At 37.2% G+C, this 25,698-nt stretch overlaps 3 protein-coding genes across 5 annotated transcripts; 1 reads left to right on the top strand and 2 right to left on the bottom strand.

The window, feature by feature from the left end:
• The first annotated feature begins 1,410 nt into the window (after nt 1–1,410).
• Nucleotides 1,411–11,395, top strand: LOC136225714 (MLO-like protein 4). Of its 3 annotated transcripts, XR_010687245.1 has the most exons (15): nt 1,411–1,710; nt 1,796–1,853; nt 1,933–2,159; nt 2,240–2,356; nt 7,277–7,337; nt 7,682–7,773; nt 7,855–7,929; nt 8,017–8,102; nt 8,844–8,893; nt 8,982–9,022; nt 9,119–9,283; nt 9,662–9,697; nt 10,073–10,140; nt 10,242–11,112; nt 11,226–11,395. XR_010687245.1 is itself a non-coding variant. In XM_066013821.1 (14 exons), the coding sequence occupies exons 1-14, from the start codon at nt 1,573–1,575 to the stop codon at nt 10,729–10,731; spliced, it is 1,704 nt and encodes a 567-aa protein (XP_065869893.1). In that variant the 5' UTR covers nt 1,411–1,572; the 3' UTR covers nt 10,732–11,395. The 3 variants fall into 3 exon arrangements, 2 of the variants coding, with proteins under 2 accessions (XP_065869893.1, XP_065869894.1); XM_066013821.1 differs by having other exon boundaries at nt 10,242–11,395; XM_066013822.1 differs by lacking the exon at nt 9,119–9,283 and having other exon boundaries at nt 10,242–11,395.
• Nucleotides 11,396–14,867: 3,472 nt separating this feature from the next.
• Nucleotides 14,868–15,505, bottom strand: LOC136226266 (ferredoxin). The gene has a single exon (XM_066014647.1). The coding sequence runs from the start codon at nt 15,437–15,439 to the stop codon at nt 15,002–15,004; it is 438 nt and encodes a 145-aa protein (XP_065870719.1). The 5' UTR covers nt 15,440–15,505; the 3' UTR covers nt 14,868–15,001.
• Nucleotides 15,506–15,925: 420 nt separating this feature from the next.
• LOC136226265 (transmembrane 9 superfamily member 1) lies at nt 15,926–25,233 on the bottom strand. The gene is made up of 12 exons (XM_066014646.1): nt 24,941–25,233; nt 22,206–22,398; nt 21,987–22,091; nt 21,148–21,165; nt 20,964–21,061; nt 19,126–19,278; nt 18,820–18,954; nt 18,478–18,644; nt 18,124–18,218; nt 17,658–18,031; nt 16,943–17,216; nt 15,926–16,528 (listed from the first exon to the last, which is right to left on the bottom strand). Exons 1-12 carry the CDS (start codon nt 25,040–25,042, stop codon nt 16,461–16,463), a joined length of 1,782 nt encoding a protein of 593 aa, XP_065870718.1. The 5' UTR covers nt 25,043–25,233; the 3' UTR covers nt 15,926–16,460.
• Between the last annotated feature and the right edge of the window lie 465 nt (nt 25,234–25,698).

The raw sequence follows: 25,698 nt of genomic DNA, 5'->3' as shown, positions 1-25,698 counted from the left end.
AACCCCCCTATTGGTAAATTTCGACCAACACAGACAATCCCGGGAGAGAGAATTTCGACACCCCTTGTTGAGGACGAAATAATCCACCGCATCCTACCGATTCAATTGATTTCATCTTTTTCTCTTTTTCCTTGATCTTGTGTTGATTAATTAGAGATAATCTACTTTGGTTGTTTTATACGGTTGAGTTCTAACTTGATTTTGAATTGTGTTTTGTTTTGTGCTCGGGAACTCGGAGTAAGAGTTGTGGGCACTACGATTGCAACGGTAGATAGAACTCCAAAAGGCATTTCCTTCTATCCCTCTTTATATGAAATAATGATTAACGGATCTTGGGTTAATGGAAATAGGTTAAAAATTTTATATTTCCGCTGCCAAACGTTTGCCTATTTTCCTTCAATGATATTGTGTTGGTTGATGAGACGAAAGAAGGAGTGGAGAGGAAGTTGGAACTATGGAGACAAGCTCTAGAATCTAGAGGCTTTAAGTTGAGCCGAAGTAAGACAGAATATTTGGAGTGTAAGTTTAGCGGCCGTAGGAGTAGGGAGGCAGGGACAATCGCCCTAGATGGGAGAGTTGTTCAGGCCTCGGATTGCTTCCGGTATTTAGGATCTATTATCCAAACGGATGGAGAAGTAGATGGAGATGTTGCTCATAGGATTAAATCTGGTTGGTCAAAATGGAAGAGCGCTACGGGTTTCCTTTGTGACCCCGGCATGCCTAATAGATTGAAGGGAAAATTCTACCGCACGACAATCAAACCAGCATTGTTATATGGTACGGAGTGTTGGGCAGTGAAACACTGTCACGTCCATAAGATGTCGGTGGCGGAGATGCGTATGTTGAGATGGATGTGTGGTCATACGAGAAAGGATCGGGTGAATAATGAAATAATTAGGACAAAAATAGGGGTTACATCTATTGAGAATAAAATGAGAGAAAACCGACTAAGGTGGTTTGGCCATGCGAGACGTAGAGCGCTTGATGCGCCGGTTAGGAGGACCGAAGAGTGGTAAAGGGATGTAGTGGTGAGCGGTAGTGGAAGACCTAAGCAAACTTGGAGGAGAGTGATCAAGAGTGATATGAGTTTACTGGGAATTGAGGAAAATATGGTAGTGGATAGGACGGGGTGGAGGGAGCGAATTTGTGTCGCTGACACGACTTGATTTCACGGTTTTATATAATGGGTTCATGTTAGTCGATCCCGAATCATTTCGGGACTAAGGCTTTGTTGTTATGGTAGACAAATTGATTTAAAAGATGACATGTGCGGGAATTGAAGTTTGTAGGGTCCCAACCCAAGTGTTACAAAAATAAAGAAAGAAAGAAGAAAGTGGGCATGTGGGGGTGAAGAGAGAAGAGAGAGATATGGCAGCGACTCCCATGCAACTGGAAGTGGGTTGCTTACTAAATCCAAAACATCCCCAATTTAAATTAATTAACCGAAGCGCCCTTTGTACCTTCCATGTTCATCTTCACTTCACCTGCAGCTTTCATTTCCATATATATATATATATATATATATATATATATATACACTTTTCTTTTCCGAGAAACTGCTCTAAAGTGTGAATGATTATGGAAGAACAAGTGTTAATAAGACATGGAAGGTCTCTGGCTGAAACTCCTACTTACTCTGTTGCTTCAGTGGTTACTGTTCTTGTTTTCGTTTCCTTCATTTTTGAACGCTCCATCTACAGATTTGGAAAGGTAAACCACTGCTCAGAAAATGAATCTATATCAAGATTTGGCCGTCTTTTTGTTTGGAACTTCAACTTCTCTTTGCTGTGTACAGTGGTTAAAGAAGACTAGGAGGAAAGCTCTCTTTGCTTCTCTCGAGAAAATTAAAGAAGGTAAGTTTTTAAAACTACAATATCTTCCTTTTGATCACAAATTGAAAACATGGTTTAAGATCTTGTTTTATGGTGTTAGAGCTGATGCTGCTTGGGCTAATATCATTGTTGTTGGCGCAATGGGCAAGGTGGATATCTGAGATTTGTGTAAATTCATCTCTTTTCAACAGTAAATTCTATCTATGCTCCGAAGAAGATTATGGCATCACAGATAATGTCTTTTTTGAAACTTCATATTTTCTGAATACTTCTTCTCAATCTGATGATATTCCTCCTAAAGGAATAACATCTCATGAATGCGGTCAGGTAAATTAATTAATTTCTTTCTGTTACCTAATCATTTGGCAATTAAGTAGCTAGCTTAGCTGTGATGTGATGGAATGCAGGGCCGAGAACCATTTGTTTCACTGGAGGGTCTCGAACAGCTTCACCGCTTTTTGTTTGTTCTTGGTATTACTCATGTTCTTTATAGCTGCTTGGCTGTTGCTCTCGCCATGAGCAAGGTACCATTTACCATTTTTAACTTTAAACATACTGCAATTTCATGTTTTAGTCCCCCTGTGATCTTTTTAGGTTTTCACATTGAGTACCTAAACTTTTTATTTGACACATTAAACCCTTACAAGTTTTATAATAGAATGAGCAGATTAAGCCTCCAGGTGAACTGCATATGCATCTAATCTAATACAAGCATTTTTACATATTGTTGGGCCCACGAGTTCACCAACAGCTCCACCATTAGTATGATATTGTCCGCTTTGGGCCACGCCCGTACGGATTTGTTTTTGGGCTCCTTCCCAAAAGGCCTCATACTAATGTAATTGGTGAACTTCTTTATAAACTATGCAACTCCCTTGAATCTTTCCAATGTAGGACTTGGGATGTATACCCAACAATCCTCCCCTCAGACCAAGGACCACAAGCCTCCCCTTCAGCGATAATTTGTCTAATCATCTTGTACCGCCGCCAACCCGCGAAACACGCCGCCTGACCACCACAATATCAGGAAGACTTTCGACACAAGGCACCAAGCACAGATTTCCCATCGCGAGGTCACATTGAGAGCCTCCCACATCTCCTTAGATCTCATGCACGTTCTCCCAGCCGAACCATCGGCTCTGATACCATTTGTTGGGCCCACGAGTTCACCAACTGAACCACCATTAGTATGATATTGTCCGCTTTGGGCCAAGCCCGCACGGATTTGTTTTTGGGCTCCTTCCCAAAATGCCTCATACTAATGTAGTTGGTGAACTTCTTTATAAACTATGCAACTCCCAATCTTTCCAATGTAGGACTTGGGATGTATACCCAACAATCGAATTGTCTCGATTCGACCCACCGGAGCAAAAACTTCTTCATAATCAATTCCGGCCTTTTGAGAAAAACCTTTTGCAACAAGGCGAGCTTTATACTTCTCCACTTTTCCTTTGGCATTTTTCTTTATTTTAAAAATCCACTTCACTGCTACAGCTTTTTTTCCCTTTGGCAATGTTGTCAATTCTCAAGTGTCATTCTTCTTTATGGAATTTATTTCTTCATCCATTGCTTGTCTCCATTTCTTTTCCTGAACAGCTTCTTCAAATTGTACAGGTTCTGTATCAGCAAACAAACAGAATAAAGTAGCAGTATCTACTTCTTCAGTTTCTGCATAAATCTCACTCAAGCTTCTCATTCGAGGCTGCCTTTCTGATGAACTTTCTGGGGATGAGTCTGACATATTTGTCTGAGATGTGGAAGGTGAATTCGGTGGTGTGATAATTACATCTTCATTTTGACCTGCAAAATCATCATCATATACAGGAAGAAAATCATAATTTTCATCTTCTCGAATCTCTCAATTCCAAGAGCTTTCTTCTTGAAATTCTGTATATCTACTTATCACAACTTTTCCATTCCGAGGATTATAAAATTTATAACCTTTGGAATTTTTTGCATATCCAATAAACACCATCTTTTCACTTTTATCATCCAATTTGCTTCTCAATTCGTCAGCAACATGAACATAACCAAGACAACCAAATACTTTTACATGAGAAATATTTGGTTTCTTTCCACACCATGCTTCATTAGGGGTCTTTTGCAAAATCTTCTTTGAAGGACTTCTATTATTTAAATAGATTGCACATACCAAAATTCTTTTGGCATACCTTTGCACTTCATCATGCTTCGAGTCATGTTAAGAATGGTTCTATTTTTCCGTTCCACGACACCATTTTGTTGAGGAGATCTTGGAACAGTAAGCAATCGACGAACACCATTATAATCACAGAACTGATTGAATTTCTCAGATGTGAATTCTCCTCCTCGATCAGTTCGCAATGATTGAATCTTCAAGCCGCTTTCATTCTCAACTAGTGCTTTAAATTTTTTAAACACTTCAAATGCTTCAGATTTTGCCTTCAAAAAATAAACCCATGTTTTCTGAGTATAATCATCAATAAATAATAAGAAATACCGGCTTCCTCCATGTGAACTCGGATTAATGGGACCACAAATATCTGCATGCACCAATTCAAGTGGCTTTGATGTGCTTGACAAAGACTCCTTTGAGAAACTCCTTCTGGATTGCTTCCCGTACATACATCCTTCACAAATCTGATTAGGATGATTTATTGAAGGTAATCCATGCACCATTTGTTGCTTGCACATTTGCTCCAGTCCACCAAAATTCAAGTGACCCATTCTGAGATGCCACAGCCATGCAGAATCTGATGAAGCTTTCAAACACATAGGACGATCACTGCTGATTTTTAATTTGAATATCTTGTTTGCAGACATAGGAACTTTTGCAATCATTTTTTCTTTCCATCTTTCATAACCAGCCCATTCCTATTCATCTCCACCTCATAAGCTTTCTCCAAAAGTTGTCCAATACTCAAAATATTGGATTTCAAAGCTGGAACATAATAAACATGAGAAATAAATTGATGATCTCCATTCTTCAGTTTGATAAGAATGTCACCGCTTCCCACAACTGGAACTTTTGTTTTGTCACCGAAAGAAATACTTCCTTTCTTAGATTCATCAAGCTCATAAAAAAGTTCTTTATTTCCCGTCATATGATTTCTTGCTCCCGAGTCTAGATACCAAGACTCCTTGCTCCTTGCTTCATCTTCGCTACATGTCAGTAACAAAGTTGATTCTTGATCGTCTGCCTCGGCAAAATTGGCATGTTCGTCTTTAAAAGGTTCAGATTCACACTCAACAGCATAATGCCCAAATTCTTGACAATTGTAACATTGCACACGAGATTTATCACGACCATGTCAATTATTTCCACGGCCTTGAAAATTGTTGCCTCTACCACGTCCTCTTGTATTCCATTGCTGATTATTTGTGGCTTCATTATTGTGGAAATTTCTGCCATCTCTACCTCTTCCATTATATCCACGATTCCAGCCACGGCCACGGCCTCTACCTCTTGATCTTCCTCTTCCTCTTCCCCTTCCATATCCACCTTCAAATTGCTTCTTTTCTTCTTTATCATTCAAATCTAGTTTCGCCTGCAACACCTGAGCGACAGGTTCTTCTCTATTTTTTAATCTCTCCTCATGGGCTTGTAACGAACCCAAGAGTTGATCTACAGACATAGTCTCCAGATCTTTTGATTCTTCAATGGTAGTCACCACGTAATCAAATTTCTGAGTCAAATAACGAAGGATTTTTTCTATCACAAGAACATCCTCCATTTTTTCTCCATATCTCTTCAACCGATTGACAATTACCAAAGTTCTATTAAAGAACTCATCAATTTTCTCTGACTCTTTCATCTTGAGTTTCTCATACTCACTTCTCAAGGTTTGCAAACGCACCTTCACTACTTTATCTTTCCCCTTAAAGGAATTTTCGAGAATCTCCCATGCCTCCTTCGCTGTTGTTGCAGTCGAAATTTTCACGAACATATTCTCATCCAGACACATGTGGATTAGAGAGAGTGCTTGTTGGTCTTTCTTCCTTTTCACTTTTTGAGCATTCGTCAATTCCTCCTCATTCTCTGGCTGCTCATATCCAGTTTCTACCATTTCCCATACATCTTGGGAACCCAACAAAGCCTTCATTCTAATGCACCAATTATCATAGTTTTCCTTTGATAATTGTGGATATTTGTATGGGATCATTCCATTCATCATTGTAGAGAATTTTTGCTGGCTGTGATACCAATTTGTTGGATCAAATAAATAAACTTTCACAGGTAAGAGAGGAAGAATATAATTGATGGAAGAAAATTCTCTACTCTATTAATTATAAGTTTATTATTTCAACAATCTTTACCTCATTTTCATTTGGAGTACATGAGTTCATAGCTAACTGAACAATCACCTAGATGTTAACATTGATATGAGTTGAGAGAAGGAAATGTTGAAGGTTTTGATCTTAAACCAAACAAGCGCACTTATTTTGGGAGAGAAAAGTTCCAAAGATAAGAAGAAACTTGTTCTTCAACAAAGGTTCGAAACTACTGTTGTATTGATAATAGGAAGATTAAGGAAACTTCTCTATTTTTTGGATTGGTCCTAAACTCTAGGCAACAGATATAAAATGAAAAAAATCACCTGAATAAGGAACAAAATAATCTGAATACTTTGATAATGAAGTGAATAGTAATTACCAAATTAACCTAACAACTTTCCAAAGAAGAAATTTGCTAGCATCTCCTCCCTTGGTTAGATCATGGCTTTCAGGGTTCAATGTCTATTAATCCTTCCATAGAGTTACAACCGAATTCTACGAGAGATTAATATAAAAACTATTATTGGTCTTAACTATTAGTTTAAACTTTTAATTCAATTGGTTCATGACAAATTCGGTCTTGGTGTTCCTTTCCTGACCCTAGAAACCGAACCTTCTCCTTGGTTCCTTCTTTCATTTCGACTTTCATTGGTTAGTTAGTTGGTTTTGTTCCCATTCCTTCTGAAACATAGATCCGGACCCTTGTTTTATCCTTGTCATTTGCCAAATCTCTTAGCAGATGTCCTCACCATTTTAATGTTCAATCATAAAAAAGTTAAAGGGGTTAACGTGTCAAATAGAAAGTCCAAGAACTTAGTGTGTAAAACCTGGAAAATTGAGGGGATACTTGATCCCAGAAAATCAATGAAATCATACTATACCTATAATTTCCAGCAGTTAAGTGAATGTGTCAGAAGTTTATGGAATCCACCTAAGTTCGCTGAGTCCTGCATTTATCTTTTTGCTTTTATTGGTGTGCAATTGAATGCTCTGTGCATATTTGGAATTTAATACTCGATCATATATATACCTGCTGCCACTTGGATTTTGGCATTTTCCCCCATGGTCTGGTTGGTCCATTGTTGGATTTCACAAGCAATGCCAGTTGAGATGTTTTCATGCTTTTTCTAGTGTATTCTCAATTAGTGCAGTGCAGACATTTATTTCTTTTCCATTTTGCATCTTACAAGATATACAGTTGGAGGAAATGGGAAAACCAAGTTAGCTTAGTGCCTGATGGGAGTTTACAAGGTAAATAAATGAAATGAATCTCAGTGAATGAAATATTTAACTTTTTGGACTTGGTTTTAAAGATGAATTTGTTTCAAGTCAAGTCATCAACTTTAACTTAATCCAACAAAATCTGTCTGCTCTAGCATGCACATATGTGTAAATCCAGCATCCAACACTGCTTGTGGCTATAGAGGAACCTTATTTCCAACCGGAAAAATACAATTTCAGACGCTGCTCTTAATTGATTTAGATGTTCACAACTAACTAATTTAATGTGACAAAAAAAAAGGTGTAGGATATGATGTATTGAATCGGAATCAACAGGGTTGTATAAATAACTAGTGTTTGAATTTGTTTGACAGCAAAGAAAAGCAAGGTGATGAGACGGCAATCAACCTTTGTTTTTCAGCACACATCTCATCCATGGAGCCAGAGCCGCTTCCTCAACTGGATGGTGATTTGCTTTTCATATTTCTTATGCTTTTAATATTGTTTTTAATGAATGTGAAATGATGAAATGGATGTGGCTGTGCAGCTTTGCTTCCTTAGGCAATTTAAGAGTTCTATAAAGAAATCAGATTACTTGGCCCTCAGATTAGGTTTCATCACAGTGGGTATCTAACTTCCATTTTCATGCTATTCTGTTCTTGGTAACTCATGTTTCATATTCACTTCAACATATATTGACAACTTTCAGAAGCACAAATTGCCCCAATCTTACAATTTCCATAGATACATGGTTAGGAGCATGGAAGATGAATTTCATGGCATTTTGGGAATTAGGTATGCATTCAGTCTATACTTCAACTCTACTTTTTCTTATTGCATTTCTACTTAAAATTCACTGCCATAAGGTACCTATTGTTCATGGAAATAAATAGAATAGAATAGCTAGGAATAGATCAATTTACTCTAAAATGAACTTTGCAAATCAATCTAGTACACAATATTACTTTTTTTTTTTTGTCAAATTAGTTTAAAAATGACACATGTGCATAATTTTTTCCTTGGAAAAAGTTAAAAAAAATGTGACTTCGTGCTTTGACACTTTGAGGACGGTAAAATTTGTTAGGACAAAACGGTACCAGTGGTTTTTTATAATGTTGAAGGGTATTTTTGGTAATAACATTTTGAAATTTCTGATCTCGTGCAATATTTCTTCTTTTTTCTAAATGGATTATAAAAAAAAGATTGATCGGACAAAAATCCCTTCTGCTATATCATCAACTTCAACAGTTATATTCAACATTTCCTCTAACTTTAGCAGTAATACCAAAGCATCTTTTTTTTTTCGCTAACATAAAAAAGCTACGTGTATCATTTTGTATAAAAGAATTACACAATTCTCAAAATATCAAATCACAAAACTAGGTAGTTGTTTGTTTTTATTGAACTGTTCTCTTCTTCTTTTTATACATGGTAAATTGGACTAATTTATCAAAAAAGGAAGAGAAAAATTGTGAAGAAATTATATTTGAGATTTCTTAATTTCTGTTGGTAAAGTGCATATTCTGAATTTTGCAGCTGGCCACTATGGGGTTATGCAATATTGTGCATCTTCATAAATATTCATGGTAAGCTGTCATGTCAATTCTGTTTTGAATACATTACATTACAGACTAATAAGTTGTTGGGTTGGTGATCTTTATCTAAATGTTGCAGGCTTAAATATATACTTCTGGCTCTCTTTCATTCCTGCCATTGTAAGTGTACCTTTATCCCATCCGGAACATATAAATAACATAACACGATTTCCACATTTGATATCTGATAATGAAATTGTTTAATATTTTGAAAAGCTTGTGATGTTGGTTGGGACAAAACTAGAGCATGTTGTATCAACATTAGCACTTGAAATTGGGGAACAGACAGAGACAGGTCCATCTGTGAAGCCTAGGGATGATCTCTTTTGGTTTGGAAAGCCTCAGATACTACTTAGGCTCATACAATTTATCATATTTCAGGTCAACAGCTTAATCATATCTGTTGGAGATTAATATAAGATATATGATTGGGCCTTAACTATAAGCTCGAGCTTTTAGTTCAATCGGTTCCATGACATGGTATCAGAGCCTCTAGGATCAAACGGTCAAGGGTTCGAGTCCCGACAACCTCATTATTGTGTGGAATTAAAAACACATGGCGGGATGGGCCTGTGTTGTGCACGCTGCAAGCCCAAGGAGCATTTGCGTGTGGGGGTGTGTTGGAGATTAATATAAGATATATGATTGGGCCTTAACTATAAGCTCGAGCTTTTAGTTCAATCGGTTCCATGACAATATCTTCTCTTCAATCAAATACATAATTTTATGTGTTCCTCATTTGCTTCTTTTCTGGTGCAGAATGCCTTTGAAATGGCAACCTTCATATGGTCCTTGGTAAGTAACATGATCAATGTAATAAACTATGTTTATCTCTGCATTAACTAACGTTTTTAGAGAAGTGCAAATATATAGCTAACGTAAGAAATGGGAAATTTTAATCCCCAATGCGAGCAACTTTGGGTCTAACCCTTTGACTCTTTTGGAGTAAAAAAATAAACTCAAAAATTGCCACTATCATCCAGACAAAACAATGCTGTTGAGGGTGCAATCAACACCCTAGCACATGAAGATGGAGGGATGCACTGGCCTCTGCCTTTGAGCCCAGATGAGGGGTTCTGTTAAGGGCAACTTTACCATTTGTGGTTTCCTAATGACAACTTGTATTATGGCTATGTATAATATCTGAACTATCATTGTGTTTATGTTTAGTGGGGATTAAAGCAAAGATCATGTTTCATGAAAAACCATATAATGATAGTGTTTCGCCTTGCCTCCGGGTAAGTTTCACCTTAAGTACTATAATTTTGTTTTGGAAATTTAACATTTTGAAGTGAAATCATTATTTAGTTATCTTTTTTCATTGCAATGGTGAATGCAGAGTTGTTGTGCAGTTCTGGTGTAGCTATAGCACAGTTCCGCTGAATGTAATCGTTACTCAGATGGGATCACGGTGGAAGAAAGCATTGGTATCGGAGAGCGTAAGAGAGTCACTCCACGGGTGGTGCAAGAGAGTGAAGGAAAGATCAAAACGTGAATCAGTGCATTCAATGGCTACAAGATCAGTTTGTTCACTTGATACAACATTTGAGGAGGAAGGAGATGAAATAACAGTAGCATCTCGCTCTTCTTCCTTGGCCTCCTTCAATGGACTAACTACTGATACTGATCCTCCTCAACACCAACATCATGATGATGATGCAGAGCCTTCAAACACTCTTCCTCTTCAACTTTCATTGCGGATTGAAGACTACTTAAATCACACTGCTTCACATCCTCAAACCATTGATGATGATGATGATGATCCACACAATAAAGAGGGATCAATAGTTCAACTTCAAACGCTCTCGGAATTGTTTCGAACTACTTAGTCAAAACATGTCAAGGGAAGTGTAACTACACCTTCATGTTTTTCAAGGTTGTTTTTGTTCTTTTCACTTAAAAAAGCGAATATCACCAAAAATTACACATGATTGTGATTCGATCAATAATTTTGCCTGAAAACTACTTTTTTTTTTTTTTCCGAAAATCAAACAAACTTCGTTAATAAAATGGTGAAGACACTGAAGGAGAGCTGGAACGATTGCGATGGCCTCTAGTCGTTGCGCATTTCTGTTCTCTTCGTGCTCCACACCGTGTTCTATGGCCTGAAGGATGTTCCTCAGATCTGGTGTTGTTGATGGCAGCTAGGATGGCAACGGTTGCTGTACTCGACACTATCTTACCCTATTGGGACTACCTGTATGCGACTGGTATGGGATCAAAACCATTACTCGTGATGGGTATGGGAATAACCTCATGATACCCGATATCTGTTACTCGTCATAAATTTTTTATATATTAAAAAATATTATTGTTTTTTTAGATGTAAGATGCGGGATTCAAGTCCCAAACATTTTGTTCTCTGTTTTTGTTTGCTGAATTCACCGCTGCTGTATTCCAAATAAAGGCGGATAAAGCTCCTAGACCGGATGGATTAAGTCCTGGCTTCTATCATCCTTTTTGGAATTGATTGGGCCTGATATATTTAGTGTTTGCTCTGCATGGCTAAGTAGAGGTGAGTTTCCTGCAAATTTAAATGACACGATTATTACATTTATCCCAAAGCGTGATCAATCGGAATGGCTAAAAGATCTTAGACCTATTGCTCTCTGCAATGTTTTGTATAAAATTATTGCTAAGGCCATAGTCAATCAACTGAAATTATTCATGGCAAGCATTGTTTATGATAGCCAGTCTGCATTCATACCGGGTTGTTCTATTATTGACAATGTATTGGTTGCTTTCGATTCCCTACACTATATGAAGCGACGTCAGCGGAACTTAGGTGCTAATGTGGCCTTGAAAATAGATATAAGCAAAACCTATGATAGATTCGACTAAGCTTTCCTTAATGAGGTACTAACTAAGATGGGGTTTCATGCTACCTTTGTGTCTTGGATTATGTTATGTGTAACCACTGTGTCTTACTCAGTAGCAGTTAATGGACAGCTGGTGGGGCCAATTGTACCTGGAAGGGGATTAAGACAAGGAGACCCGCTATCCCCCTATTTATTTGTGCACTGAGGTCTTCTCCAAAATGTTGTATCGGGCTGAATATGAGGGAACTATTCATGGCTGCAAGATTCACACTAGGGCACCTTCCGTATCTCATTTATTATTTGCTGATGACTCTTTCTTATTTTTTTTATGCCTCTATTGTTGAAAGTTAGGTTATTCTTGATATTCTGCATAGGTACGAGGAAGCTTCAGGGCAGGCTATTAACTTGCAAAAATCAAGAATATTTTTCAGCCCCAATGTGAGAGCAGACATCAAACAAGCTATCTAGAATCTCCTAAATGCGAGCTCTCCCTTGGATATTGGCAGCTATCTCGGGCTACCATCTCTAATCGGCAGGAATAAGAAAGTTATTTTTAGCTTCCTAAAAAATCGGTTGAAAACAAGGCTCAAGAGCTGGAGTGTTCGTTTTCTTTCAAGCGCTGGTAAGGATATTCTTCTTAAAACTGTTGCTCAGGCTCTCCCTACATAGTGTATGAGTGCTTTTCTATTGCCTCGGACTCTTTGCGATGAAATTCAACGAATGATGAACTCGTTCTAGTGGGGTATGAAATAGACGGTTAGAAAGGGATCCATTGGGCCAGCTTGGATAGATTATGTGATGAGCGAGACTGTGGAGGACTAGGATATAGAGATTTACACACTTTTAATCTCTCTCTCCTTAGCAAGCAAGGATGGAACTTCATAAATAACCCAAATGCTTTGGTAAGTCGCATGTTAAATGCTAAATATTTTTCTAATGATAGCTCACCTCTAAGAGGGCGAGCCTTGGCGCAACGGTAAAACGTTGTTGCCGTGTGACCAGAGGTCACGGGTTCGAGTCTTAGGAGCGGCCTCTTGCCAATTAAATTGGCAAGGGAAGGCTTGCCCCCAATACACCCTTGTGGTGGGACCCCTCCCCGGACCCTCGCTCAGCGGGGACGCGTAATGCGACCGGGCCGCCTTTTTTTTTTTTTAGCTCACCTCTAAGTTAGGCAATAATCCTAGTTTTGCTTGGAGGGGCATTTGGTGTGTTAAGGAAGTTCTAAACCTAGGTTTGCGTTGGCGTGTTGGTGATGGTACTGACATACAAGTTTGGAAAGATCCCTGGCTGATTCAAGACGGGAATTTTCTGCCCACACAAACTGACAACCACTCGGCTGATAATCTTCGGGTTTCAGATTTATTGGTGCATGGTGAACAACACTGGAACATTTTCACCCTGATTACCCACAACATTTTCTTCCTCATTATGATCCTCTTCTCCCCCCAGCTCAGACCCCTTATAAGGTTCGAGTAACACATCAAGGTCTACCACTTTCCCATCTAAATAATCCTTTATTGAGGCATACCATTCACACTTTGCCTCATCTTCCTCGATCATAAGATCAGATGCTGGCACGTCAGATGACTGAAAACAAGTAAACAAACCAAAATCCATAAGCACATATTACTTACATCCAAAGCACATATTACTTATGTACACAAAACATATGTACTTACATTAAAAAAATTCTGATACTTCTTTGAAAGTTATATTTTTTGCACTTATCCACCTATATAAAGGAGGGAACACATTCTTCTGTCTCCTCATATAGTATTTATGAGGTGCACTCCATATCGCCAATATCCAAGCCTACAAAGTATTAAATAAAAATCAATCCAGTTGAAATCTAACATCAAGTAAATCAAATGAATGTACAAAACATACATGGAATGCTTGTGCTAATCTATGTAGTTGATATGGGACGGCCTTCTTCTTGTGATGTTGCTTATGGAACTCCTCAAATGCTTTCCTCATTGATGGAGCGGATATAGCCTGTTCCATCGTCTTATACTGCTCATCCCAAGCAGGCACACCCCATGGAAACAAGTTAAACACCGTGGGAAAATCAGTGAGGTTGATGATATTGTCATCAACCTTTTTTAATGGATCGGTGGTGAATAGGATATGTAAAATGAACAACATATCCATGGCCACCGCATCATCATTGTTTTTCTTCGCACAATTATTCTCTAAGAATGTCTCAAATATATTTTTGTGAGTTAAGCTCAGTCTACCTCCGAAGTACAGATTCCTCAATTTATTTTCCTTTTTGTAATTACTCATCCGCTTTAAAATTGGTAGCAGATCACCTATTCGCAAACCGGTTATGATTCCAAATACACGCTGACCGAATTTCAATTCAAACCCCATTGGTCTTATACAGCTCATCTCAAGCAGGCACACCCCATTGGTGGTTAGTATAATTTTGTAATTTTCCCCAAATGAAATAATATTAAGTTTAGATATTTGTGAATTAACACAAAACTATAGAGTTTTCTACAAAACTAAAATTTGTTTATAAATGTTATAATCGAGCTACCCGCAAGCTTTTGAGTGGAACTTTGATCCGCTCAAGCTCGGCTCGTTTACGAATAGAGCCAGTAAATTATGCTCACGAGCGGCTCGTTTACAAATCGAGCCGAGCTTTTATCAAGCCAACCACTGAGCCGCTCATGAGCGGCTCAGCTCATTTACGGCCCCACTAATATATTTTATTCATCTATATATTTATCATATTAAACTTAATTTTTAATAATTTCAAATGTTAATTATATTTATTTAGAGATATCTAATTTCGAGATTCATCGAAGAAGCTTTAAATAACATCTTTCAATTGTATATTTTTTTTCCTACAGGACAATAGGAATTGAACATAAATTTCATGTCAACCTTAATTAATATTCTCTAATTATACACTGATGCTGCTTGCACTTTTTCTTTCTGGAAAAAAAAAAAAACTTTATAATCATTTTTCCATATATTCTCTTCCACATATTCATTTACACGTTGTAATGAAGAGAAAACATGAACCTTTCATTTCTTATCCTATCTCTATCTCTGTAGTAACCTTGGTTTTTTAATATCTCTAAGCCTTAATTTTAACAAATGCTTCAACAAATCAAATGTAACAATAAACAAAGAGATTAAGAAAGAACAATACAAAATTATTATTAAGCTAAAAGAGTTTGGTTTTTGAGGCTACAAACTTGAATTACAAAGTGATTAAAAAACAAACACAACAATGTTTATAACAAAACAGACTCAGACTCATAATTAATTAAGCAGTAAGCTCCTCTTCCTTGTGAGTCTCAATGACAAGATCAGACTGAGGATAAGCAACACAGGTCAGAACAAAACCAGCTGCAACTTGCTCATCATCAAGGAAACTACCATCCGACTGATCAACTGTTCCTGATACTACTTTCCCTGCACATGATGAACACGAACCAGCCCTGCATGAGTACGGCAGATCGATTCCCTCCTCTTCGAAATGGTCCAATATGTACACATCTGATGGAACTTCTAATTCGTGTTCGCCTTCTGGAGTTATTATCTTCACTTTGTAAGCTGCCATTGCCTTGAACTTCCCTCCACGGCTCGATTTCAGACCAAACAGAGCCTGTCCAACGCTCGGGAATGCTCTTAGGCTTGTCACCGGCTGCTTCCTCATGAAGGAAGTGCTAACCATGGCGCTGGAGAGGGCTGTGGAGGCCATTTCTTTTCTTTTCTTCTTTGCTAATGTTTACTTTCTCAATTGGAAAGCTGAGACCCTCAAATATGTGATGACCCTTCATAAAAAGACTTCTCAACTGGCTTCAAAATCCTATCTGCCACGTGTCAAGCTTTTGTGGCTTATATTATCTTTTTATTATCACCAGAAAATTTGGTGATTGTGGCTGCCACAATCCTATTAACAGACAAAGATATATAAACAGTTGATCCACAATTTCCACCATTTCTTTTTCAGCCCAAAATAAAAAAAAATGTGGTCTAATCACCACCATGTACTGACATATAACCATCACAACCCACTCCACAGATTTATCCCGTAAAAACTAAATGATAATGGTATCAAACACATCATGTCAAACGAGTTATCTGTAATAACTGTTTTTACGTTGGAAATTGACAACCCTATTTGAACATATTTGCCATAGTTTTCCTAATTTTAGCCGAAGGAACGATATTATTTGCCATGAAATTGAGAAAAATGGAGATAGATTACAGTACAAAAGTATTTCATATACGATAATACAATAATTCCAAAGCACAAAATTAATTTCTTCAAGTTTGCCCCTGAAAAGTTTCTACTACCAAATTATGTGAAAAATAACAAAACAAAATCAAGAAAAGGGGCCATTAAACATCAGTTCTTACATAGGGAACCTACTGTAACACGAGGTAAAAAAAGAAAAAAAATGAAAAATTTGGCAAACGGTTTATGTAATTTGGCTATCTTAACATGATTATAAGAACAATCTCTGAATTCTAAATTAAGGGTTTCACTTGCAGCCGGGGAAAAATAAAACCAAAAACAATCTCAGGGCCTTCCCCTAGTCCAGAGAAAGAAGAATACTTCCCCGTCCATCCTCAACCATATTGATTTACTGTTAGCATGGCTGGTCTCGCCCTGCCCCATCCTGCCCCTACATGACGACCAGAGGCTTCCTCTAAAGTTTATTTTCGTAAGAAGAATGTTGCACGTAGAAGCTCCCAGGTCTCTCCTCTCTTATGTTTTAGTCACACTTGATGTTTCTGTAAATCCTCCTCACGAACAAATTTGACCCCAAGTAACCCACAGCTCCTGCATTATCAAAAAACATAAATCACATTATTAGTTGGGACACGAGAGATTAGTTTAAAAGCTGCAAAAGTAAAATTTTGTGAATCCTCTCCAAATCATCATTTGAAGACCACACAGATGATATTGTTCCCCGAAGATGTTGCCAAGATTAATTTTTGCCCCCAAGCTAGCATGAGCCTCCGATAAGTTACAGGCAATATGACAAGTTACAAGAGAAATCGAACCAATAGGCTGAAAAATAAAAACTCCTTCCAATCATATTAAGACTAAATGACAAAACAAATATAAATGCGCGAGAATATTATCTGTTTACCCTTGAGAAAAGAGATGGATGGAAGAAAATGCATCACAATATATGATCTAAGAAACAATGATGCGGCAAAAGGAGAGGGACACGTTAGGAATGGAACTTACCACAAAGAATTCCCAAACCCAGACAGAACATCAATGTGTATCCAAAATAAAAGCTTGTTTGGAAGAAGCCTGACATCTTAGTTTTCACGTAGTAGTAATATATTGAGTACAAGTAGACATAAACTGCAGTTGAGGCAGCAGAAAAAAATGATGTCCACTGCCAGTGATAGTTCTCAGCATTAAGCAAGAAATATGTCCCCACAATTGTCACACAAACTGTGACAATAATGAGAATCAGGAAAACGAGAAGCATAAAGCCATATACATAGTAGACCTGAAAGGAAAGACAACAAGCACAGTTAGCACTTTATATTTATGTCATCTTTTTTTGAAAAAGAAAAGAAAAAAAAGAGTAGAAGTACTCCATAGTAAGAGGTTCAAGAACAAAAAAAACTATGTAGTTCTGATAATATTTCCAACATGCTCTGCTATGCATGCACAGAAAATTAAAGCAAAATCCTTATTTCTCCATTGATTTGAGAAGCAAAGATCAAACTTGGATAACTACGAACATATCCTTTTAATACGAACCTATCCTTTTAATACGAACTTCTCATAAGACATAATGCAATATGATTGTCCATATTTGCTTGACAAAGTTAGGTTTGATTATACAGCACCTATAAACATTCCAAAACAGGTACTGAAAACAGGCATGCTGCCTATCAGACAAATATATTAACTTGAGCCAACAAACAACAATGCAGATAATCACCTTGTAATTCCAGAAGGATGTGAAGACAAAATACATCTCAATGAATATGCTGCCAAAGGGCAGTAATCCTCCCATCAGTGAGACCACAGAAGGTGTGAGGTACCACTTCTTCTCAGGAATTGGACGAGGAATAGTCTTCACACGGCATGGATTATTTGGAGCACCACTCCAATTTCTTCCAACAACTGTGCCAAGTAGTGCCAGAGGGAAAGAAATGAAAGCCCAAATGACAAAAACCACCACCATGGTGCCAAAGGGAATAGCTGCTAATGATCCATAGAATATAGCAATAGTGTTCAAGATGAACCCAATCCCAAAGCACATAAATGGAAACAGAGAAGCTGTCAGGATCATTGATTTTATCCAACTTTTACCTGCCAATAACAAAGAATCTTATACAAAAATTCAAGGAAGACTAGCGGAAAGGTAAATGCAAATCAATATAAAATGTAAGGAAGTTGCATACCACCATGCCGAGAATACATCCCCCCACTCACATAACCAGCAACAAAGGATGTGAGAGCATAGCATATAATGAAAGTTGTGACAATTGCTCCCCTCCTGAGCCACATAAAAACTTTAAACATTATCCACGTAAGAAGGGGGAGAAGAACCAATTTTTTAGACTAAGAAGGGATTATGCAAAGAAAGCAATAGGGGAAAAAATCATCTAATAAGATAACAAAATCAACAGCACATTGAACAATAACATTACGGACAGAAGTACCAATATTTGTCATTGATTAATTGTGACAATAAATAAGATGTACTGAACAGAATGAGACTAAAGCAAGTATTTTGAAGTGATATTAAAACATACCCAACATAGAGTGTTCCAACAATTGCCATCAAGATGACAAGAAGCACCAGTAATGCTAGCTGAGCACCTGTCCCAACAACAGCTGAAAGAACCACTAAATTGCGCGGTGGTCGGAAAACATCCCCATGAACAAGTTTCCAACCAGATTCCTCACTAACATCTCTTTCCTGGCAAGCAAATTTCAGTAATTGGAACAATTTGATGTTTTAGAATTTAACACAAATTCTTTACAGATACAAATGTATTGCATTAAACAAATTCAAAGGAAACTAAACAAATAATAAAAGTGAACCCATCAACAATATTCATTAATACGAGTAGCTGTGGAAGAAGGGTTATCACCAGAGACTCGAGATCATCGTCTTCCCGTGCATACTTAGCATAGTCATTTCTGAGAGTTCGCATCAATATCATTGACACCAAACCAGTGAGGAAGATAACCATCATGAAGGAATTAAAAATGGAGAACCAGTGGATCTGCATGGTTAAATTTTCATACACAAACAAAGTAAGAGTATTTGGAGAGATAATTAAGTAGCAAATTACGGACAAGTATCACCATTTTTCCCCTTTATGGAAAAAAACATTGGAGATAGTCAAGACAGTAATTGAAGAGACCATTATAAGAGCATCAAACTTAACCATTACCTGGTGTTCAAAGAAAGGGTAGTCCAAATACACATCAAAACGACGTGCAAAGCTAATATTAGTTGGAATCCATTTGACAGAGTATGTCATGTCTAATATTCTCCCCGCTTCCAAGGGCTTTGGGTTATCTTGTGTAAGGTTGACATGAATAATCTGAGACAAAACATAAAACATTGTTATTATAACTAATGTATATGTCATGAAACCGTTTGAACTAAAAGCTTAAGCTGATAGTTCAAGGTCCAATTCATATTAATATCTGGCATACCCCCACATGCAAATGCTCAATGGGCTTGAAGTGTGTACAACACAGGCCCATAGTAACATGTCCTGCAATTTAATCAACAAATGGGGTTGCCAGGAATCGAACCCTTGTTCACTTGGTCAACGAGGCTGTGATACCATAGTTATTAAAGGCTCGCCTATGGCGCATGGCGCACCAGGTGCAGGCCTTAGCGCCATGACACCCCCATGGCATGGCGCAACCGCCATGGTGCGCCATTTTGCGCCACAGGGCAGTTGCCAAAGGCGCACTAAGGTGCACCTTGGTGAGTTAGGGGCAGTTTTATGGGTTTTTTGACAGTTACATAGAACAAGTGTTCTGAAGGGTCCAAAATGAGGAAAAAAAACAATATTAAAAAGGAAGAGAGAGATTATACTATTGAATTAATTAGAAGAGGCAACAACAAAATCTTATTATAATAGGAAGAAGTTTAGTAGAACAAAACACAGAAAACGAATTCAAACAGAAACAAAGCAGCCAGTGGCGGAACTAGGACCCCGGATGATCCGGGGCTCAAACATATCAGTAAAAAAAAATTCAAAACGTAAAAAAAAAAAATCAAAATTAACTGTGCGGTTGACGGTAAATTTTCAAAGTCCAGCCCGTTAGTGCTGGACAAACAAATTTTAGCCTCCAACGCATTAAAACTGTAAAAATGTTATCAATTTTTTAGAAACTAGCATTGAACTAATAGAAAATTAAACATGTTTACTTTTTTTTAATGGTAAAGACATAATAAAAATGATATTAAATATGTCTATTTTTTTAATGGTAAAGACATATTACAAATGAATTCAAAAGTGTTATCAAAATAAAAATAAAGAGTCCATTTAAATTAATTAATAATGGTAACATGTTTTTATAATTATTGAAAAATAAAATAAAAATAAATAAATTTTTTTTTTAAAAAATGAGGTTGAAGGGAGTCAAACATAGAACCTTTTAAATAGAAGTAAACATCCTTAATCATCTCATCTACCTTTAAACATTGAAATAATACTACATAGAGTCAATATAATTCTATCCAAAATATTATCAGACACCATTACTAAAAAAAAATTTCTCAATTCTCCGGCCGCCTGCCGGGGCTCGAGCCCCGCCTAACCCCCCCTTGGTTACGCCCCTGAAAGCAGCCAAGGGAATTCAAATTCAACATGAGTGATTAATTTGGAGAATTTTGATGAGTAGAACTTAGGATTTAGTATTCAACTTTAGCTTTCTAACATGGGGTTTATTTTGCATTTTAAAACTTATTTATGGTTAATATTGTCATGATTTAGTATTCATTACATTTTTATGTTAGTTTTATAATGTTTGTTTTTGTAAGTGCGCCCTGCCTCGCTATGGCGAGCGCCATCACCGTGCGCCATGTGCCAAGGCTCCAGGACCCCCTAGCGCCTTAGTGCGCCACGCGCCTTTAATAACTATGTGTGATGCCATGTCATGAAACCGTTTGAACTAAAAGCTTAAGCTGGTAGTTAAAGGTCCAATTCATATTAATATCTGACAGTATAAAAACCTCTATGTAAGTCATACGAGTTATGAGACAAAATACCTGATCTTTGTTATATCTAACAGTGACAGTCTTATGTGTGTAAAGGACATGCTTTCCATTATCACTGTTTTTGTCGGGATGCAATTCACCCACAAAGCCTACAATATAAACAAGAAAACACGTCAAGTACAAAATAAACAAATTATAAAGAGAGAAACAAAGTAACAGCTTGCTGAACACATACCCCACAGTGGCAGGTCATCTGAACTTGCAATCGAAATGTCAAAGATCAAGCAAGAAGATATGAAAAAGAAAAAGAACGAGTTAGTGCCCCATCATCACAAATATAACAATTGCAGAACCAATCAATAAAGCACATAAAAATAAGAGTTACATGCAGACCCTGCTCCAAAACACATGATATAACAACCACACAAAAAAAAATACAAGCACACCAAACAGAACATAATGCAACAAAGCATTTTATGATATTGCTTCAAAGGTTCACAAAAACAAGGAGTAAGAAAGACAATACAAGTTGCGCTTCATTCATGGCATGACAGATGCTTGAAGGCCAATAATAATAATAATACAACTATGAGTTCAGTTGAGCCCATAATAACAGAACCAAGTTACTATGTAACTGATGGGAGTAAGTCTGATCATATAGGATTTTGATCCATGGATACAAAGAGCAAGAACTACCATTTCCTAGGAATTTATTTCATTTCATATGATTAGTAATAAAGTATAACCGCAACCTTGAGTACCTCAATCTATGATGGAATCAACGCTCGATTCAAATCTAGAATTTTAGCAAATCAGCTATCTTATGATATTAGGTTTTTACTTCACAGGGCGAGACCAGGAATAACAGATGCCAGAATGAGTTGACCAATCGGGTTGTAAAATTTATACACCCATAAGAACTCGTGTCTATCAAACCAACACTATTACTATAGTTATCATCATAATAGCTGGTTTGGCTTTTCTTCCAAATAATAGTAGCAATGGTAGCATTTACAATTTTCTGTGTACAGTGTAATTCATAACAATATGAAGTTAATTCAGTGTGGAACATACCCATGAAAAACTCAAACCAATAGTTGTTCTCAATTGCATCCTTGAATTGCTTGACTTTTGCTTCATCAAGTTCAAGTGAACAAATGGTAGCTTTATCCACATTTTCTGGCAAAGTTCAAAATTAAAATATAGGTATAATATACATATATATCAACAACAAAAAAAAGAATCAACATCTAAACACACTCCAGCATTAAGTCAAATGTAAAAGGTACATACTCTGGAACTTTATCTGAATCTTGCTATCAATAAGTTCATTTCCTCCCAGAACCTCACCAAGGCCACCCCATTTATGTGCAGCACTGCCCGCTGGATGGCAAAATGGAAGGCTGTAGTAGTTGTACGTTTCTTGAGGATTATTGTAAGGGCCAACTTTATTAACCCACAGAGTTACTGGGTCTTCTTGTAGATACTGCAAGAAAAGGTAATTAAGAAAATGTGTAATAAGAAATATAATTTATTTAACTATTGATATTATTGTAACAAAAAATGAAGCAGTACTAACAGTAGAAATGCATAAATATAAACAGCAAAAAAAGTAGGACAGAATAGAAAACGTGTGTATATATAATAAAGTCCGACAATTTTGCCTCAGTTGGAAGTAAAATTTCATTGAATTAATCCTACAACAGTATTTTGATCTTAACAAACAGAGAATCCCAGTCTGCTCATACAACCATCAGAAACATAATTTAGTATACACCATAGTTATTAAAGGCGCATGGCGCACTAAGGCGCAAGGGGTCCTGGAGCCTTGGCGCACGGCGCACGGCGATGGCGCGCGCCATAGTGAGACAAGGCGCACTTACAAAAATAAAAATTATAAAACTATAAAACTAACATAAAAATGCAATGAATACTAAATCATGAAAATATCTTAAGCATAAATAAATTTAAAATGCAAAATAAACCCCATATTAGCAAACTTTAAAGTTGAATACTAATTCCTAAGTTCTACTCCTAATCAAAACTCTCCAAATCCATCACTCCTCATCATCACTATCACACTCCTCATCTAAAGCATCATCATCAAACTGATCCTCTTCATCCTCATCAACAAACTCAGTTTCTTCTTCCTCCTCATCTCGAACAACTACATGGGCTTTTCCTCGATCCTTGGAAGATGAAACTTTAGCCTTTTTTCCTACTCTTCTAGTGTTATATGCAATCTCTTCAACTCCAGCAGCCTTACCAACTAAACCCCATGTTAGAGTATCATTTTCAAACACGAGTTCATCTTCAACTCTTCAAATGACTCTGTCTCTTCGTCTTCTAATTAGTTTAAAACGTATAATTTCTCTCCTGTTTAATACTTTTTGTTAATAGAACATGTGCTCCATCCCAGATATAAGAAAAAACTGCCCATAACTGCCTCTAACTGCCAAGGCGCGCCTTGGTGCGCCTTTGGCAATTGCATTTGGCGCAAAATGGCGCACCAGGCGCGCGCCATGGCGATTGCGCCTCGCCATGGGGCTGCCATGGCGCTAAGGCCTGCGCCTGGTGCGCCATGCGCCATAGGCGCGCCTCAGGCGCGCCTTTAATAACTATGGTATACACAGGTTGTGGCATAATGAAAAAACAGAACCATTCTCCTACTTAGATGACATATTATTTAATCTTCTAGTATGCTCTAAAGCATCAAAAAGATACCATAGCCTATTCTACACATTCAGTGGAGCTGTAGAAAATAAAAGCCAAAATACCTAAACGTTGTACCTTACTGGCAGTGGTAGAACAAAGAATAAAGAATGGTATGCATTGTAAAGTAGATATTTTAATCCAATTCTCAATTGGAGCTGGCAATGTTCAATTATTTCCTGATACAGTTTAGCTGAGGGTGACATTTTTTACTTCAACATAATCTCAGGTTTGTTTTAAAAAATTGTATGGATTGGGTTTCTGTTAGGTGGATTAAGGTTTTAACAGAACTGTTAACTTACCATCCACATTGGTTGAGATCTCATCCATCTTGATAGGTCAGGGGACAACAAATAATAAGCCAGGGGCAAAGACCAACAATTTAGATAGGTCTAGAGGGCAGATGTTACCAAATAATAGGTCTAGGGGGCAAAGACCAACATTTTGAATAGGTCAAAGGGCCAATGGTGCAAAAAGAAAAAAAAAACATCATTGTCCCTTGAATGCTCTGATTGAGGGACCTATACTGCACTGTGTCATTAACAAGAACTAGCGAGTATTTAACAGATATACCAACCACTTGAGCAAGTCATAACATGATTGTAGGTAAGTAAACACCAAAGTATTAAAACTAAAAGAGCTGCAAAATCATCTTAAAGCTATTGTGAAAAAGATAACTTTGGAGCTAAATTGAGATAGCCTAAATCAAATATGTTTATAAAAATGTTCAGTAAGACATTATTGTTCAGTAAAAACTTATATGCTTATGAAGCATATATCGAAAAAAGAATTCATGTAATACATAACAGAACTACCGCATTTTCTTAAGAAAATCAGAATGTTACATATATACGATACATTTTATGATCGTTTCCTTTTCCATGGTGTTTTTACGCATAAATAGGACAAATTTCAACTCCCACACCCTTCACTCGAAAACCGCTACTCAGACTGTCAACATAAAACATTCCTAACAAAAGAATCCAGCTTTGGCAACCAACAAATGGCTATCATATCATCTTTCTACAAGCAGGCTCTCAAGCATTCACATGCCCGTAATGACAAAAGAACGGATTAAGATCATAACCCTAATTCCCATTCCATAAGACCACACCCACTCGTAACAAAATTTGACAAATCAAATCTCGCAATTCTGTGAAAACAAACCCAAGAATCAATCAGTCAAGGGAAACAACTCAAAATCCTCTCAGATCTGAGTCCAACTCCGAAACTAAAAATGCCGAAACAACAAGATCTACGAGTTACAACGAAATAACCCGAAGTCAACAAAAAGAAGGAAACATTTCAGTAATTACCTTGTGATCCGACTCGGAGGAAAGCACAGGAGAAAGAAGGAGAAATGAAACGAAAACGAAGAGAGGGAGGATGGAGGATCGGACGGCGGTGGCGGAGGACATGGCGATCGCCGGAGAGAGGGGGATCTAGTAGTACAGATTCGAGTCAATTACAGGTCTCCGGGAATTGGAAAAAATGGGTAAAATGGCAGGGAATCTGGCTCAGCTCTCTCGGGTTTAGGCTTTCCCTTATATCAGAGATGGGAGAGAGAGCAAAGAGCTGGTTTTAGATTTGAACATTCATTAGACTGTGATTTCGTTGAAATAAAACTAATAAACCAAAATAAGTTAATTATTAATTACAAAGTAGGCCATTATGGGCCCTAACTAACACCTTGTAAGTTTTCAATTTGGGCCTCCAATCGAACAACAACTATGGCCCAAATAGAGGTCCATCTCCTTAATCTTCCTAGTCAACGGTTGATGCGTTTACCATTTAGAGATTCTCTCATCTGTCGTAACCAAAAAGAGATTCAATCTTTTTTCTTTTTTTGAATCAGAAAGAGATTCAATCTATTAATCTTGTATTATCTTGTAAATATTTACTAGTATGAAACTGGTGTAATGCACCGAATCTATATACATTTATTAGTTTTTTATTAATATAAAATTTTTTAATGTAAATATTATTCCATTCATTAGTTACCTATTTACAAAGTAAACTAATAAAATATAAATAAAATTGCATGATGTACTCATTTTATTTTTAAAAAACTTTG

This window comes from Euphorbia lathyris, chromosome 4, assembly GCF_963576675.1.
Source record: "Euphorbia lathyris chromosome 4, ddEupLath1.1, whole genome shotgun sequence".
NCBI classification, from domain to species: domain Eukaryota; kingdom Viridiplantae; phylum Streptophyta; class Magnoliopsida; order Malpighiales; family Euphorbiaceae; genus Euphorbia; species Euphorbia lathyris.
The sequence above is the reverse complement of the archived record's forward strand: the minus strand, read 5'-3'. Positions and strand labels throughout refer to the sequence as shown.

Bases quoted from the DNA above. Each gene is read 5' to 3' on its own strand.
- LOC136225714 (XM_066013821.1), top strand. From the start codon at position 1,573: ATGATTATGGAAGAACAAGTGTTAATAAGACATGGAAGGTCTCTGGCT. The intron at 2,357-7,276 runs GTACCATTTACC...GCATCTTACAAG, and splicing joins TTGCTCTCGCCATGAGCAAG to ATATACAGTTGGAGGAAATG. The intron at 7,930-8,016 runs GTGGGTATCTAA...GACAACTTTCAG, and splicing joins TCAGATTAGGTTTCATCACA to AAGCACAAATTGCCCCAATC.
- LOC136226266 (XM_066014647.1), bottom strand. From the start codon at position 15,439: ATGGCCTCCACAGCCCTCTCCAGCGCCATGGTTAGCACTTCCTTCATG.
- LOC136226265 (XM_066014646.1), bottom strand. From the start codon at position 25,042: ATGTCCTCCGCCACCGCCGTCCGATCCTCCATCCTCCCTCTCTTCGTT. The intron at 22,092-22,205 runs GTATGTACCTTT...GAACTTTGCCAG, and splicing joins GATTCAGATAAAGTTCCAGA to AAAATGTGGATAAAGCTACC. The intron at 18,955-19,125 runs GTAATGGTTAAG...TTAACCATGCAG, and splicing joins ACCCTTTCTTTGAACACCAG to ATCCACTGGTTCTCCATTTT.